Source organism: Zosterops lateralis, assembly GCF_965231275.1.
Source record: "Zosterops lateralis genome assembly, chromosome: 16".
Taxonomy (NCBI): domain Eukaryota; kingdom Metazoa; phylum Chordata; class Aves; order Passeriformes; family Zosteropidae; genus Zosterops; species Zosterops lateralis.
Genome location: NC_139776.1, coordinates 14,890,739 through 14,907,736, shown reverse-complemented (window position 1 = coordinate 14,907,736; position 16,998 = coordinate 14,890,739). Strand labels below are relative to the sequence as shown.

General features: G+C 50.3%; 2 protein-coding genes across 10 annotated transcripts in view; both read left to right on the top strand.

The window, feature by feature from the left end:
- Nucleotides 1-11,632, top strand: part of CHD6 (chromodomain helicase DNA binding protein 6) — a 93,740-nt gene extending 82,108 nt beyond the window's left edge. For 2 of the 7 annotated variants that reach the window (XM_083873039.1, XM_083873038.1), the window contains exons 32-37: nucleotides 179-385; nucleotides 1,003-1,449; nucleotides 2,085-2,273; nucleotides 4,094-4,213; nucleotides 5,257-5,361; nucleotides 7,351-11,632. In XM_083873039.1, coding sequence (XP_083729165.1) covers nucleotides 179-385; nucleotides 1,003-1,449; nucleotides 2,085-2,273; nucleotides 4,094-4,213; nucleotides 5,257-5,361; nucleotides 7,351-8,241 — 1,959 coding nt within the window. In that variant the 3' untranslated portion in view covers nucleotides 8,242-11,632. The remainder of the gene's footprint in view (nucleotides 1-178; nucleotides 386-1,002; nucleotides 1,450-2,084; nucleotides 2,274-4,093; nucleotides 4,214-5,256; nucleotides 5,362-7,350) is intronic. The other 5 variants (XM_083873044.1, XM_083873040.1, XM_083873041.1 and 2 more) reach the window with 4 other exon arrangements.
- A 2,993-nt stretch (nucleotides 11,633-14,625) lies between these two features.
- The window catches only part of RBL1 (RB transcriptional corepressor like 1), a 28,941-nt gene continuing 26,568 nt past the window's right edge, over nucleotides 14,626-16,998 (top strand). For all 3 annotated transcript variants that reach the window (XM_083873140.1, XM_083873139.1, XM_083873142.1), the window contains exons 1-2: nucleotides 14,626-14,699; nucleotides 15,631-15,831. In XM_083873140.1, the coding sequence (XP_083729266.1) occupies nucleotides 14,647-14,699; nucleotides 15,631-15,831 (254 nt within the window). In that variant the 5' untranslated portion in view covers nucleotides 14,626-14,646. The remainder of the gene's footprint in view (nucleotides 14,700-15,630; nucleotides 15,832-16,998) is intronic.

The following is a 16,998-nucleotide window of genomic DNA, read 5'->3' as shown; positions in this document are numbered from 1 at the left end:
TCCTCTGCACACCCCATTGGATGCTCTGGCCAAGGTGCTCTTCCCAAGAACCTGTACTGTGGAGATGCTTGCCCCTCAAAGCAGCACTACCCTGGGTGGGCTTTACTTTAATCCTGAGCTGTCATACACAGGTCATTCATTCCAGTTTTAGCTTGCCACCATCCAATTCTGTTTGCAGGACCGTGTGATCATCAACCGCATTGACAACATCTGCCACGCCATCCTGAAGGGCAAGTGGCCTTCCTCCAGCCAGCAGTTTGAGGCACAGAGCCTGCTGACAGCCCCAGCCATGGCCAGCAACACTGGCAGCAGGAGCAGTTTTACTGAGTCAGAAGCCCCCGATCCCAACTTCAATAACGGGGTCTTAATGTCACGGGTACAAAAGGTGAGGGGGGCCCTTAGGCAGGGACAGGCTCAGGACTCTGAAGTACTCAGGAGTTGCCCAAGTGGGACCCCTTAGTGCCAGCTGGGGTGTATAATCCATGGCTTACACCACTTGGTCCCCTGGTGATAGCTTCTGGTGAGTGCCCCTCAGCGCCCTGCTGCCCTCCTTGGAAGGCAGCTGTTGTTGGCAGCTCCACAGCTTCTGTGGCTCTAGAGGTGCTTCCAGAGTCAGTGCTGGAGCACCTGACATGGTCATAGGGGCATCCTATTGGTATCCCAAAGGAAGGGGTGCAAGGAGTACTGCTCTGTCAAGTCCTCAGCTCCCAAGTCCCAGTGCCCCAGTCCTTAACAGTCACATTGGATAGACAGAAGCTGGTGGCCTGGGTCCCCAGCAGCTGGCAGAGCAGCCATTGGTTATAACAGCTTGGGATATCTGTTTGCGAGGGTGCTCCTGCACCATCCCCACACAGGGAAAAAGATGTGATATGCCCAGGGAGAGGACATCTCTCAGGGTTACTTGGAGAGGCAGGGATGATTAGCTCAGTGCTGGTGTGAGGAGCTGTGGTCCCTGGGCAGGGCAACAGCAGCTGTAACCCTCTGTGACTTTGGTACACACAGGAAGGTTTCCTGAGCCCTGCCTTTGCAAAAGACGAGCGGAAGCACAGGAGACCCTATGAATTTGAGATGGAGAGAGATGCCAAACAGAGGAGCCTGGAGCAGCTGGCAGCAGCCCATGTCCATCCACCCATTGTGCTGAACGGCTGGCGCGAGGCAGCAGTGGACTTGTCCAGAACCTCTGATGGGTCCCCGGGGAACTCCTCTCCTTTCCCACTGAACACAAACATGCCCAAACTGGGGACTGTGAATGCCCTCCAGAGCTCCCTGGGCATGGACTTGTCTGGCATCCTACAGGCAGGGTTAATCCATCCTGTCACTGGACAGATTGTAAATGGCAGCCTCCGAAGAGATGATGCTGCCATGAGGAGGAGACGGGGCAGGAGGAAAAATGTTGAAGGGATGGACCTCATCTTTTTGAAGGAGAGGCCTCTTCCAAACAGGCTGCAGGTGGGTTGATGCTCCCCCCTTTCACATGGACCCAGTGGAGTCAGCACAGTTTGTTTCATGGCCCAGCTGTCCCCTCCAAGCTCTGCTGCCCATGACACTGTTCAGCTTCCTGCAGAACAGCTTGGTTTGTGCAGGACCAGGCAGGAGCAGATTATTACAGGGAGGAAGGGAAGTTATCCCCCTGGTTTACAGCACTCTGGAGTGTTTGAATCCTTCTAAGTATTATCAAAAGCAGCTGTCCCACCTCAGGAATTGTCTAAGCCACGTGAGGAAGACAAGATCCTACTGCACCCTTTCTCCTTCTGTCCTGGGATTCATTCAGTGGAGCAAGACCAGTTCCCCTAGACCACTTTAAGGAGTGATCTGAGGGGAAGTTGGTCTTCCTAATGTTCAGAGTGTTTTCTTGTGTGTTCAGAAGCATCTCCCAGCTCTCTCTGCCCTCCCTACCACCAGTGCTGAGGATGGAGTGGAAATGTAATGTGGTGGGTGGTGTTTTAAGGAAGAGGCACTGGGAGTATGTGGATTAGTCTCTGTGATGGGAGCAGATGACCTACTTTGGGAGCTGTGCTTCTTGGGGTGCACATGCATCACTGCACACTGCTGATGCACTCTCCCTGCTCCTCCTTCCACGGCAGGATGTTCAGGAAGACCAGCCGCAGCCCCCTCAGAACAGTCCCCTCCCTGATGGGCCGGTTGCTGCTACCTCAGCTCCACAGCCAGTCCCAGCTGCAGGCAGCCAAGAGAAGGCTGTCCCAAATAAGAGTCTCCTTGACTGGCTCCGACAGCAGTCTGACTACACACTTGATGTTCCAAGCTTTGGCACAGTAAGAGTGGCCTTCAGTGGCACGTGTGTGTGTGTGTGTGTGTGTGTGTGTGTGTGTGTGTGTGTGTGTGTGTGTGTGTGTGTCCGCACACCTGCCTTGTGTGTTGCCCTTTGTGTTGGGTTTTTTCTTGTAACATGGTTTGTGGTGTTCATTGGGGCTGCTCAGGGATTCATGACATGTTTAAGAGGTGAGCACTGTTCCCCTGTACAGCAACAAAAAGCACTTGCTGCTGGAGAACTCTTCTCCTTTCCCCCAGAACACAAACATTCCCAAATGGGGGACTGTCAGTATCCTCAGCACTCCCTGGGCATGCACCTCTCTGGCATCCTCCAGGAGCTGAGCCCTGTTGCCCACTGGTTCTCCAGCTGCAGTGCATCCATCTGCCCAATGCACAATGTCTTCCAGAAGTGGCAGGGAGGGATGGGGATAGAATGAGAAAATGGATTTGAGGTGCTCAAGGTCTGTCTATGTTGTTCTTTTTCACTTGGGGTCATTTTAGGCAGTGCTGTTTTACTAAAGGTTACCAGGCAAGAGGAAACCTGCTCTCTTTAAGAGCCAGACCAAAGAGGCTGTGTTGGAGGCTGACAGGCTGTGGCCGTGTGGCCATGGATCTCAGAAAGAAATGGCTCAGAGTGAGGTGCACAGTCTGTCTAATTCTTCATGCTGTCTCATAAACCTCCACCTCTTGGTTTCACAGGTTGGTTTGCTACAGGTTTGATCTTATTCAGCCTGTTAGACCATGTGGTAGGCAGAGCACAGGCCATGAAACAGAGCAGGAAGAAATGTGGTAAAACAGAAAAGACTGTGTTTTGGTCCTGGAGGATCATGTGTCTGAGGCAGGGATTTCCTGGAACTTGGAGTACAGGCAAGACATTAGCATTTTCAAGCTTGCTAGAGATGAGAGGTGAGGAGCCCAAGTTTTGCTCAGCAGGATGGCCTTTGCTTTTCAAATTTCAGAGACACATGCAGCTGTGTGCCCAGAGCACTTGCAGGAGCAGGTGTGGAAGTGCCTTCCCACTCCTTCCCAGCACCCTTGCCTTCCAGGGAGGTACTGGAGCTTGCCAAGTCTGACCATGCCTTCTGGTAAAGCAAGCCCCCAGTGCCTCAGGCCAGCCCTGAATTATCTCTTTTCTCCAGGTAGGATGAATTGAGAGAGGCTTTGGGTACTGCAGCAGCTCAATTCAAAGGATGAACTGCTCAGGGTCTTTTTCTAACTCTAAGGAATGTGTGCTATCCAAGTTGTTGATTATAATGCTCCATCCCTGCAGGCACATCAACAGTGTGGGGCTTGGTGCATGCAGTAGGTGTCCAGTGACTTGGCTGTAACTTGGTAGGTTGCGGTTCCAGAGGGCTCTGATCCCAAAGAAACATGATGCAGCATCTCTGTGGTGAAAACAGCTAAAAGAGGAAGGAAACACAGCACTGCTGAGCTGGTGAGAAGGAGGTGGCTGTATGAGAGTGACACAAGTGGCACACATAGACCCGTTCTCTCTTTACTGGCTCTATGTAGTGTCCTGTTTACAGGATATGCATGTGTAAGAACCTGCAGTGTCAGGAGTGGACAGGAGTTAGAAAGGGCTATAGCACTCTAAGTGGGGTACACTGGAGACCCCTTTCTATCTACAAAAATCTATTTTGCTCATTTGAGAGCTGGTCCTGTGTCAGGGACCAGTTTGTGCTACTGGTGCTGCTCCTGCCCCCTCCTGCAGGGATTCCCTGTCCCTTGGGAGCCCATCCATGCTGCTCTCCTGCAGGGCTTGTAGCCAGCCAGGCTCATTAAGCCACCTAGTCTCATTAATGTTGTCTTGTTTGCACTCCAGAATTTTTCAGACAAGCCCAAGCAGAGGAGGCAGCGCTGCAAGGACCCAAACAAACTGGACATTAGCTCTCTGACGGGAGAGGAGCGGGTGCCGGTGGTACATAAGGGTACCGGACGGCGGGTAAGCAAAGGCCTGTTCTGTGCTCTGCCCTCAGTGTCCCAAAATGCTTAGCAGACCTTGAGCTCACCTGTGGGGAGATTTAATCCAGAGAAGTCTGTGGATGAGACAAAAGTCTGGAATAGGTCTCTGATCTACATTATCCTGTGACATGTGTGCCCAGGGACATACAGACCTGTGAAATAAGTGACTGTGTGAAGTAAGGGATGTGGGAGTGTCGATCCTTGCCAGGGGGCACAGACCCCTCAGTGGCAATGGGATACAGCCTTTGGCTTTAGAGCCACACTCAGCACAGCCCTGTCATGTGCTTCCAGTCCTGGGTTTGATTGTTCCCCTTGAGTTCATTGCAATATGCCACAAATTGTAACATTGCCATGCAAATACCTTTGGTTTGTTCCTCCTTATGAGGTATGGGCCAGAGCACACCAGCACCCATCCCACTGCTGGACTTGTAGAAAGTTGAGGGTTGGAAGGGCTTTTTCTTGCTTTCTGAGCAAGGATCTTGGATTTACTTGTCTGCAGTTTAATCTCCAGGGCACTGATGTTCACCCCTCTGAACAAGAAGCTGTTCAGGAGTACTTTGCACCAAAATACAGTTGTTAAACACACCCAGGACTGTAGAAGGTCAGAAAGTGATGTGACATAATCACATCTAAAAGCAAAACTAAAGAGTGAGGCAGAAAGGTTGTTTCAGCCACATCTGTGTTCCCCTTTGTTGCCCCATGCTGACCTTTCCTGGGTGAACTGGGGACTTTGCCAGTTCTAAATATGGCTTTAGCAGAAGCTCTGTCCCTGTCACTGGTACTTGGGAGGGTGATGGGCTGGGCCACAGAGGCTGAACCTGCCTTTTCTTCCTGAGCTGTTTGTCTGGGGGCAGCAGGCACACACCAAATCCTGCAGAAAGGCAAGCATAGCCAGGCAAGAGCCTCCACCCCAGCTAAACTGCAGCCCAAAGCAAGAAGCTATGGGAAGTGTAATCATATTTTTTGTATTATTTTACATAACTCTCTCTGCAATAGAGGTCATCCTTCTGCTGTGTTTTATAGTTAGGGGGAGCCACGGCACCAGCATTGAAGGAATTGCCAAGGTGGCTTGATGCAAACTTGGAGTATGCTGTTGCAGCTGACTGGGCTGACATTGTTAAGCTTTCAGTAAGTTAGAGCTTTTGGAGAAATCTGTATCATGTCATCTTTTCTTTTCCCCTCCCCATCCCCACAACCTTTCTCCAGTGAGGATCTGGGAGCTGCAAGGCAGGCCCTGGGCTGGGCGTATGGGAGGGGATGGCTGCAGCACTGGGTCAGAGTGGGAGGTTGGGCCTTGGCACTGTCAGCCCACAGAGAGAGGGGGCAGTGCCCCGGGAGTAGGGCTCAGCATGCCTGGCTGGAGAGCCTTGGGATGCTTAGGGTAGCAGGAGCAAGAGGAATGCCCTAGGAGCTGGACGGCAGGGTGTGGACAAAACAATCTCATGGGTCAAATTTTCAAAAACACCTCTAGTTGCCACTTCTCATCAGCTCCTGTGAACTCTGCCTGTGCAGCCGCGGACTCACCAAAGGCCCCACAGGTCACCAGGCCTGAAGGGTCAGGCACAGGTAGGGAGAGGGGCAGGACGGAGCCTCCTGTGCCACATTAATCCACCCTGTCCATCCACCAGTCCCTGTCCCGGTGTGGCAGAACCTGTGGAGAAGGAGCACTCTCCCCTCCGGCACACACAGCACTGTCAGATCGCCCTGCCCCGCCCCACCGCACGGGCTGGCCTGATCCAGACTTCTCCCTACAGTCGCTCTCACCTACTGCCTGGTTTTGGGCTGCAGTGGTTTGTGTGACACCCTTGCAGAGGGGGCTGGAGGGCGAATCTGTTGGCTTAGAGGTTTGTATTGCTCTCAACTTGGTTTTTCCTTAGCGCTGGAGATTTGGCATGGTCTGTCCCCATTGCTCAGCAAACAACTCCATGTCCAAGCCGGCGTCAGGGTCCCATCCAGGCAGCCAGCCCTGGGCGAGCTGACAGCTCTTCATTTCCCTGATTTGAGGAGGCAGTCTCTTTGCCACAGAAACTACTGTGTGCCTGGCACTGTCTGGGCACCTCTCCTGTGCCCTGCTCCAGTGGCTGCATCCCATGATCATTCCCACCCCATCGACACTGAGTTTTTGGCGAATGCATACCCATCCTGGTAGAGGAGGGATGCAGAAGGATGACCAGCTGTTCCGGGCACTCAGGCCAGCAGGAGCTGGGGCTGCCCCACAGAGCCCCACAGAGCCCTGGGGCAGTCGTGACCCCATGTAGCTTCTCCCACATGCCAGTGGGAGATGCTCCCAGAAGGTTCTCCGTCCTTGGGCAGGTGGTGTGCTGAGCAGACTGCCAGGCACATCTAATTAATGTTTCTGCACTACAGGTGTCAACAGGAAATACTTTTCCTACCTAAATTTATTATTAGAAATGGTTCAAAGAGTGGTGATATTGAAACCCAAGGGAACTACAAAGGGAAATGTTTAAATGTCTCTGTTGAGGATGCTGAAAAAGGGAGTGTTAAGCTGTGCTGTGGATCCCCCCACACTGCTCTGTTACCAGGTGGTCTCACCCACTTCTGGCTGCTGGATTTTGTCCCATGTCTCTTCTGTTAGACGAGCTTTCTGAATGCTCCCTGGCATGTCCGTGAAGCTCTGACCAGGAATGCCTCAGACAGCATGCCCACTCTCTGTGTCATCCCATGAGCTTTGCTGTCCTGCAGAGCATTGAAAATTTGGCCCTTCCCATCTCAGAGGATTTTTTTCACCTGTTGCTGAAGGCACAATTACAGCTGGGTAGGGAGCTGAGTGGGCAGCTGATACCACACTGCCCTGCTGCTTCTTGCGTTGTGAGCAGCTGGTGCTGAGGGCTGGGGTGAAAAACAGGGTAAAAACATGCTTCCTCCTCCTCTCCCTAGCATTTCAGAGTGCAGGATCCTGCCAGAGCAGAGCAAGGATCTTTTGCATTTGGCAGCATCCCTTGGGGAAAAGTTGTGTGTACCTCTCAAATTCCATATCATGTAGGCAAATATTTCTGTGCCAACACCATCTGGAATGCAGATGTGGGCACAGACAAGCCAGATTCCCTTTGCTGCAGTAGTAACTGTCGAGTGTTCTCTGTTATGTCTCATTTTCAGGGCTACTTACCCGAAAACAAATTCAATCGCATCCTCACTGAGCCTGTGCTCCGGGACACTGGGCCACGCCGGAGAGGGAGGAGGCCCCGGAGTGAACTCCTTAAAGGCCCTGGTGTTGTAGCAGATTCTTCTTCTGGAATGGGACCATTGTTCATGAACGGACTAATTGCTGGGATGGATCTAGTGGGACTTCAGAACATGAGAAATATGCAAGGGATCCCTCTGACTGGGCTGGTCGGGTTTCCTGCTGGATTTGCAGCAGTGCCTGCTGGTGAGGATGTGAAAAGCACCCTGAGCATGTTGCCCATGATGCTACCAGGCATGGCGACCGTACCCCAAATGTTTGGTGTGGGAGGACTCCTCAACTCCCCAATGACGACAACTTGCACCGCAACTGCTCCAACTTCATTAACAAGCACAACGAAAGGTGGCACCACCAGCCCTGAGAAAGGCAATGAGGAGAAGCAGGGCAGCCAGGATGGGAAAAAAGAACCTCTTGCTGAAGATAAGCCTGGTCCTAGTTCATTTTCTAATCAGACAGAATCTGCAATAACTACCAGTAGTCCTGTAGCTTTTAACCCATTTCTTATCCCAGGGATGTCTCCTGGACTGATCTATCCCTCCATGTTTCTTTCCCCTGGCATCGGCATGGCGCTGCCTGGCATCCAGCAAACCAGGCATTCAGAGGCAGCAAACCTGGAGAGCCAGAAGCGGAAGAGGAAGAAAGTGAAAGGAGAATTGGCAAATCCAGAGCCAGAAACTGTCTCACTGCTGGAAAAAGAAGCTGCAAACAGTCAAAACTGTGTGGAGCAGAGCCCATCAGCGGTGGCAGAGAAGGAGCAGGATGGACCAGCAGAGGAGGAGCGCCAAGCAGCTCACAATACCGATTAGAACTTTTGTTTCATTGAAAGAAAAACACAAAAAGATTGTGGCTTGTGAGTTTCTTATCCCATAAACTCTTTGTTACTTCCCCTTTCACCCCGCTCCACCTTCATAAACCTGTGTTTCCATGAGTAATATTATCTACCTAATTCCCCTGTCATAAAAAACTGGTGACAATACTACATGTTAATAGTTGCAGGGTCTTGCCACTTTATTAGATAAACAGTGTTGTCTAGCTAGTATGGGAGGCACTGAATTCTCATTCTGTTTTTCCAGTTGATCATCCCAGCCGCCAATAGCAAATCAAGTACTTGGTCACCCCCCCGCAAATTGCTCACTCCTTTGAGAAGAAAAAGCAGCAAAAAAACAATAGCAAAAGAAAAGTGTTTATCTCTTGGTCTAACACACAGACAAGGGTATTTCTGTCACTGAACAAAAAAGCCTATATATGGGCTAAAAGCACAGCTATAGTAAGTGCTAATGTGTATTTTTGATTTAAAGTATTTCCCTATTTTATCATGGTTACTAGAATAGTAGTATAGACAGAAGTATATAACTAACGATTGAAAATGCATATATTCATTTCTTTGAAAGGAAAAGCATAACTGGTAGTGATATAATTTCTTGATCACCCCCACCTCAAAGGTTTGGAGACAAACTGCAGAGTGAAAAAACGATGTAGACATTCTTTTGTATTTTTTAAAACCAATGTTTGGTTTTATGTTACGTGGAGTTTAGTTGCCCTTTCCTTGGTAGTTACGAGAACTTTCCAGCTTGAGCTGGAAAGGTTTTGCACACTTGCATGACTTTTCTGGGGTTACTGTATCTGTAGCAACCAGTTCCTTCATCATTCTGCTTGTCTTCAGTTCTCCTTCTCTGGCGTTAGTTCTCAGCTATGGCATTACAGGTGCTTTAAAGGTATTTTTTTCCAGCTGTGAACAGACCACACTGATTTTAATGCTCTTATATGAACACTGAGGCTTTCTGAGTTTTTATATTTCCCACTCCTTACTGCAGAAGCAACGTTCTTTCGGCAGATGTGGAGAAGGCTGTAAGCCAGCTTCCCTCCTTGGGGAGTCCTCTGAGAAGGACCCTTGAGACTTTCAGAGCCTGAGCTTCTTACTTTCTAGTGGTGGACTGTGAAGAGATGACTTTGGCTTCTTCCCATTCCATTTGCTGTTGAACAGTATTTCCAGTCCTCCAAATGATTTCATCTGCATTTCAAATGGATGAGTTTTAATACTGCCAGCCCCCTGCTCCAGCTCTGGAGCCAGCTCCCTGCTCCAGTACTGAGACTCCTCCACAAGGCAACTCTTCGGATTTCTCCTTCCCCTCACTCTTTTAATTTTTCTTTCACTTGGGGTTGTTCTTACTTGCAGCTTGTGGTCTGAGAATTGAATAAAGCCACAGTGGTGCAGTGGTGAGTGAAGGGCAGGCTGGGAGGGAGTTGGAGTGTGCTACTCATCAGTTTCACACTTGGTTGTCACAATTTACTGTATTTTTTACTTTTTTTTTTTTTTCTGTTGCAGTTTTGCTAATTTATCAGATGGTCCAAATGTTTTGACATAACTATTTCAGTTTGCATTATTTATTTATGATGCTTTTTGTCATTGTCTTTTATACATTTGGGATTATAAATTATGTACATGTTAAAATTAGCATCTCAAAGAAGTCTGTTACCCGTGGTCAAAAAAACAGTTGGTTTATATTTTCACAGAATTTATTCCCAGCTTACTGGATTGGATGAATTTTTTTTAAGTATGTAGCCAATCATAATGCAATCCTTCTCCCCCCTAATAATTGTGTTCTATTTAATAACGTTCTTGTAGCATAGATACTGTATCACTATCGACAGATTTCTTAGAAATGCTGCTATCTCTATTTAACTAACATTTTGTTCAGTTTTTGCCTCCAGTGGAAGCAGAAAGGGTTTTTTCAGCTGTTAAATCCAAAATCAATATAATTTATTTATGTAAAAAAAAAAAAGTCACGATTGATATATTTTTGAACCTTTTAAGTACTAACTTTGTTTTTATTCAGTGGAAGAACATGTACTTGCCCTAAATCCTTAAAATACAAATGCTATAAAACTTCATATATCTTCAAAGCCTTACTGTGAATGGATACAGAAATCTCTTCCGAGTCCATTTCTTGTTATGGGATGGTTTTTCCAGGGTTACATGCATAAGGAACAGGGTTTAAAGTGAAATTTATTTAATTAGCCAGCATGCTCTATACCTTGTTCTTCCTTAGCAAACATGTATGCTAGTCTCTGGGTGTTTAGGCTTCTCTTTGCTACTTTGTGACCCTTTTGCAACCCGATATACTCTGTGGATTATTTAGACTGTAAGGCGTTAACTGGCTGCTTCTTTTCCATTATATCCCAAACAAACGCCAAATTTTCACCAGTTTTCATGGCTATTCACACACATACATCCTTCACCAAATGTGCTAACAAAATAAACTGTCTGTGCTCTTGAACATGGATAAAAAGAAAAAGATTTAAAAGTCAGATTTTTATTTTTTTAATTTAGTGACTAGATGATGCTTATCTTTCAGACTTGGGAGAGCCTTGCTACAGATGTATATAATTTTTTTCAGCAAATATATGTGAATGTTTAATTCACCTGACTCAGTGATAAACGTGACTTGCCTTTTTCTCAGCATAAATTCATTGAGAAGCTCTTGAAAACAATGGCCTGGTCGCTGCTCTAGGCTTGCTCCTGGTGTCCTGTGTGTTACTCTGAGTTGGGCTGCTTGCTGTGAGGGGCTGAACTTGCAGCTCTCACAGCACCCTGGGGTGAACTTGCCTGCGTGGGGGAACTTATGTCCCACGTGGGTTGCAAGATGCCAGGAGCAGCCCAAGCTCCAGGGCCAGTTTAAGCACAGAAGATGCACAAGGGCTCTCTGCTGACCTGCTTTTTCTGTGAGGGTGGGTGGAAGCCCAGAGACCTCCACAGTCATCAGACACACCCCCACTGCCCAAGCAGTTACACCCCTTGGCACTTGCACAGCCCTTCCCAGCAGATGGGGTACTGGCATTGCGGGGCTCCACTCTCTGTGTGTTCAGTGCCTCCAAGTTTTGTGAAATGCTTGTCCTAAATCTCTGTGTAAGGATCTCAGGCTTTTAGCAAAGTAGGCATTCATCAGTATTTCATCGGAATGATGTGCAGGAGCAGCTCCATTCTTCAAAGACCCAGGAAAAGAAACACAGAGAGTAAAGCCAGTGCTTTTACTGCTCCACCTGCCCTATGTAAGCACCTTGTCCTGGTATTTTGTTGCTGCTTTGGGGAAGAAAAAGATTAAAGGACCCAGCAGAAAAGACTGGCAAAATGGTACCATGAACTATGAATTTCTCGTTCGAGTCTCCCTTTAAATTCTGGCTTCACATGCTGTAGCCTGCCACCTCAGCATTCATAACGCAGGATATTTGCTGGCAGAATCTGCAGGAGGAGGGCCACGGAGGAGCATGTGCTGGTTTTGGGCTGTCACATCAGTGGTGCCTGTAGTGTCTGTCTCTTCAGACAAAGTGTGCTATCTGCTGGTGGCAGTGAGTGGATGTGGTGGAGGACTGGCACCATAGGCACAGCTTGCTTCCTGTAATGTTTTAGAGGATACAGGTGCCCCTTCTCAGACTGTGAGATACTAAAACAGGCACAGCTGCACATCCCCGCTGCTGTCCCTGCCTGGTTTTCATCTGATAGGACACAGGGAAGTCTCATCACACATTTAGACAGGATCTCTAATTCCCATTATGGTCACAAAAAGGAAGAATTTTCCTTGGCACTGAGCCATGGCTGGGGGAGCTTTACCTACCCCAAGTGCAGATGTCCCCACTCTAGGCTCTTGACAATTACAAGAAAGGATTTGGGGTTGGAAATCTTGGTCAGCAGTGAGCAGAAGGCAATTTCTCTAATGACATATGGTTTGCATTGAATAAAACTTGAGCTTTTCAGTGCAGTTTTGCTCCTCGCCTCTTCGGGAGCCACTTGGGCCCCAGGGCTCTGGAGCATGGGCTAAGTCATGAGATCAGGAATCTCCTCACATTTTACAACCTCAAAGCAGTTTCCAGGCACTACTACAGGTAAAGTGCCCAAATGCCTCACACTCCATGTGGCAGTGCACAGCTGCCCATGGCACCCAAGCTCAGCCATGGGCACTGGACAGACGGGCAGTGCTGCCAGGAAAGGAGTCAGCCCAGCCACCTGCAGAGCAGCAGCTCTAGGAAAGTGGAGGGAAGAGAAAGCCAGGTTCTCTCTCAATCTCCTTCCCATCAATCTGCACAATGTGCTTTGTACATTTGGACAAAAAGCCCAGGAACATAATTCTCACCCTCCCATGTGGCTTCTTGGGATGCTGGTTGTTTCATGGTGCTCTCAGGAGTGGCTGGAGACCATCAATGCAGTGCCATATGTGGCACTAATTCCTGAAGAATCAAAATTTCACCTCAAAAGGTATAAAACAATGCTAGAGCTTCAGCCCAGCAGAAGATCAGTCCCACTCCCCATGTGGCTTTGTCCTCCCTCCAGTGGGATTTTAATTCATTAACAACTCCATACAGCACCACTACCTGGCTCCATTTGCCAGTGGTCTGCCAGTGGTCACATCCCAATGTGGCATTACTGGTTTAACTTGGAACTCAGTCCCAGCCTGCCTGAATGCAGCTCAGGCAAGCCCAGCGTGAGCCTTCAGAGGGTTTCAAGAAATAGCAATGTGCTGGACCTGTTGCAGGAGCAGATGAAGGGAGTGAGAGCCATGGCAGATGCTCCAGCCTCTCCTCTCTCTGGGCTCCTGCCAAACATTGGTTGTCAAGTTTTTCAGTTGGCTGTGCTATAGCAGAGGAAGACATTGTACAGGAATTGCCTGTACTCTTTGGGAAAACAAAATTTTAAAGGAAGACCTCACAGTGATTTTTTCCCCCTCCAGAAAAGGACTGAGATTTCTGATAGAGGAAGAGATGCACAAAAAACAAAGCTTTTTGAGGAAGATACATCTCTGATCCAGAAGGAATAAATAAGCCTGTGAGACCCATAGCCTCATTACTCCAAATGAAGCACATTTCCTGTCTGCTCATGACAGGCAGTTTTCCATGCTCTTATGGCAAATCTTTTTCCAAACAGAATTAGATGTTGGATTAAGGCGGGTTTTATAGAAAGTAACATTTTGGAAAGCATGGAGCTGACCTCGGTGATTCTCGGTGAGGGCCCAGCCTCACCAGCCTGCAGATCCCACGAACTGATCTCTGCGCTTTGCAAAAAGGCATTTTCAAGAAAACCAACCCCGGAATTTGTGAGTGGGGCCGGAGGTCGGGCCGGGGCTGCCGAATGAGCGAGTGCGGCGGTGCCGGGTCCTGAACGCGCCTCTGAGCATCCTCGCATCACCGCAGGTACCGGGGAAGGGGATCCGCTACGCCCGCCCCGGGCGTGCTCCGTGTGTTCGTCCCCCGCCCTCCAAGCACAAGGGAGGTGCTTCAGGTATCCTCCAGTGACAGGCGGGTTCAGAGCCCTGTTTCCTATCCCCGAAACAGCGCTGCGGATGATGCTGCGTGACTAGAGCCCCTTTCAGAGGTGCAGGAGCCGCTCCCCTGCCCGCGGGGTCGGGCGGTGTCCCCACGGCCACCTGACGGACATGTAGTGCTCCCAAGGGGGCTCCGTCCGTCGGCGCCTGTTCCAGCGGAACCGGCACCTAGAAACGCTCTGAGCCACCCGCCTCGACCGGGATAGAGGCGAGACCGTGCCACGAGTGCCGGGGAGCGCGGCCGCGGCCTGGGAGTGCGGGCGGGCGGCTCCCCGGCCCTGCAGGGGGGCGTGGGCGGGACGCGGAGGCCGCCGAGAAGATGCTGCACCCACGTGTGGCCCAGGGCGCTGCGGGACGGCGGCCGAGGAAAAGCCGATCCTGCCGTGGCCTCCCGGAGCCGTGCGCGGAAATGGGCCACGAGCATCCACCACCACCGAGCGTCCACTTGCAGACAGGTGACCGCGGGTGACCGCGACCGCCGCGCCCCCCGCGCGCGTTCCCGCCCCGCCCCCTCCCCCACGGCGGAAGCGGCCCCGCCCTTCCGGCGCTTTTGGCGCGCGCTCCGCCGCCATGTCCCGCCCGGGGGCCGCCGATCCCGGCGCCGCCGTCGAGCGGCTCTGCCGGGAGCTCAATCTGGACGCGGCGAGCGCGGCCGAGGCGCTGCGCGACTTCACGGCGCTGCGGGGCACCTACAGCCTGGAGGTGAGCGGGGCCGGGCGGGGCGGGGCCGGGCGGGCGGGGGCGGGCGCGGTCCCACCCCGGCCGAGCCCGCGGGGCGCTGCGCTGCCCCGGTGACCGCGGCGCCCCTGCCCGCAGGGCGAAGCGCTGCACTGGCTGGTCTGCGCGCTGTACGTCGCCTGCCGCCGGAGCCGCGTGCCCACCGTGGGAAGCAGCCCGATGGAGGGGAACGGCGTCTCCCTGACCCGCATCCTGCGCTCCGCACGCCTCAGGTGAGCGTCCCGCCCGCTGGGTCGGCCCCTGCCGGAGCTGAGCGCTCAGCGCCGGGAGTGCCCTGCCCTGCTCTGCCAAAGCCGCTAATCCAGGTGCCGCTCCTTCGCTCCCAGCGCTGCCAGCCGCGGCAGGGTAAAAGCAATAAATTCGCTTTTATTACAGATGGAAATTAGATGCAAATACGTAATTTCCAACGTCAAGCCTTTGGGAAACCCCCTGTGTCGGGCTAGCAGCTGTTCTGCACACGCCAGTGGTTTCTCTCTGTAGTTAATTTGACCACAAACACCTCGGCGCGTGCCATCCCGGTACAACGTGTGTCTGACTCAGGATTCAGGCCAAATCCCGACGGAGTGCTGGCAGCTGCTGGTTTTTCTGGCAACACGGCACTGGTGATCACAGAACTCACATTCTGCTCCCCTATCGCTGTGGCTCTGACCTGGAAACACGGTGCCGGAATGTTGCTCGTACCATTTAACGACCCGCTTCCCGCTGAGCTGCTGGAGGGGTTGTCAGTTATTTACATCCCCAGCTGACAGGTTTTTGTGCAGGTAACTTTGACAGGTAACCATTCTTGGCTTGTTTTGTTGCCTGTCCTGCCTCCACCTCAACACACACAGAGCAGCACCTGCACTTTGCTGTCCACCACTACCCTGCTCTACACAGCCATGCTGGCAGCCTCCACATCGAATTAATGTTCCCATGCCTTAAAGAGGGTCAAGGAGAAACCCCAGACTGATAAAAAGCTGATAACATATACAGTTTGGGAATCATATAAAAATAATTTTTAAACTGGATATATGTATTGTAAAAGAAATAGTAATCTTATCAGTCATTAAAGGAGTAACTATGTTATATTTTGGCATTTTAATGTTTTAGAATGGAAGTTAGTTAAAAATAAGCTCAAAGCAGACTTTTCTTTTTTCTTTGAAGTTTAATTCAATTTTTTAGCAAGATGAAGAAGTGGATGGACATGTCAAACCTGCCTCAGGAATTCCGAGAACGAGTTGAGAGACTGGAGAGAAATTTTGAAGTGTCAACCGTGATTTTCAAAAAATTTGAACCAATATTTTTTGATATATTTCAAAACCCTGATGAAGAAACTTCCAAACCGCATCGAAGCAGGAAACAAAGGTATTTTTTAGATTTGATGTAACTTTTCCCTGGAAAGAGTTATACCCAGTGTGAATTTATGAAAATTAATTTCCAAAGCGATGGTGTCTCTTTGACTCTGAAATGCAGTGAATGCAGAACCACTCCTGACCTCGGTGGGTGCAGCTCATGTCATCTGGGCTTCGCATCCAGCCGCTGTAACAGAAGAACAGTCCCACAGTGGGAATGTCAGGGTGTGGGGGCAGAGGTACCATGAGGTGGATTAGCTCCAAGACACAGTGACATCAACACTTTAAACGTTTAGCAGAAAGGGCTGAAGTAGCACAGGAGTGTTTTGTCTTGGGACAATGCTGGCACCATGATCACTCTGCTCGGGGGCTGTCACATCCCTGTGACCTCCACACTGTCAGGTATTTGCCAGATGAGTGTGAACACCAAATGGGAGGAAGTTATAACTGATGTGCTCATTTTTATGACAAATTTGGGAACGTGTGGTGTCATCTTGCACACACACACGGAATGTCTGCCTTACTGAAAGGAGCTTCTCCATACTTCCTGTGACAGCTTTGTGGTGAGAATGTAACCTTGGGTCTGAGGTAACCAAGCTGTGGATCTGCAAAGTGTTTTTGTCAGTTCATGTGGGTTCTCTGGATGGAGGGGGGGATAATTGTTCTGGTACAATGCTCCAGTGTAGCTCCACATCCACAGGCAGAGTGTAGGGGGAGGTGCTGCGTTCGTGTTCCTTTCTCAGAGCAGTATTGGTTGATGCCACCATGGCTTTGGCTGCTCTGTGGGCTGAGTCATGTCTTCCTTGGTCTTCCAGCTCCATGGTCTTCAGACTACCATGTGCTCATAAACAGGATTCTGCTCCAAACAGGAGTCAGCAGCTGAGCTGTAGTACAAACGTGTTCTGAAGGGATGGCTGATGCTTTAGTAAAATATTTTGGAAAAACCATCACTGGAATATAGATAGCCTTTGTCACTTCCCCATCTGTGGCTGCAGGAGGGTTCTGTGGGAGGTGTGACACCAGCAGAATAGCATGGCAGGGTCAAAGGCCAGAGGCAGCCTTTGGCTTGGGAGCAGGGTTGGGAACTTGTGGAGGTGTGCAGGACACTCTGTGGAACCAGACTGGGCGCTGTCTCTCAGGCAGTGAGATCTGAACTCAGGACATATCTTAGACTGTGCCT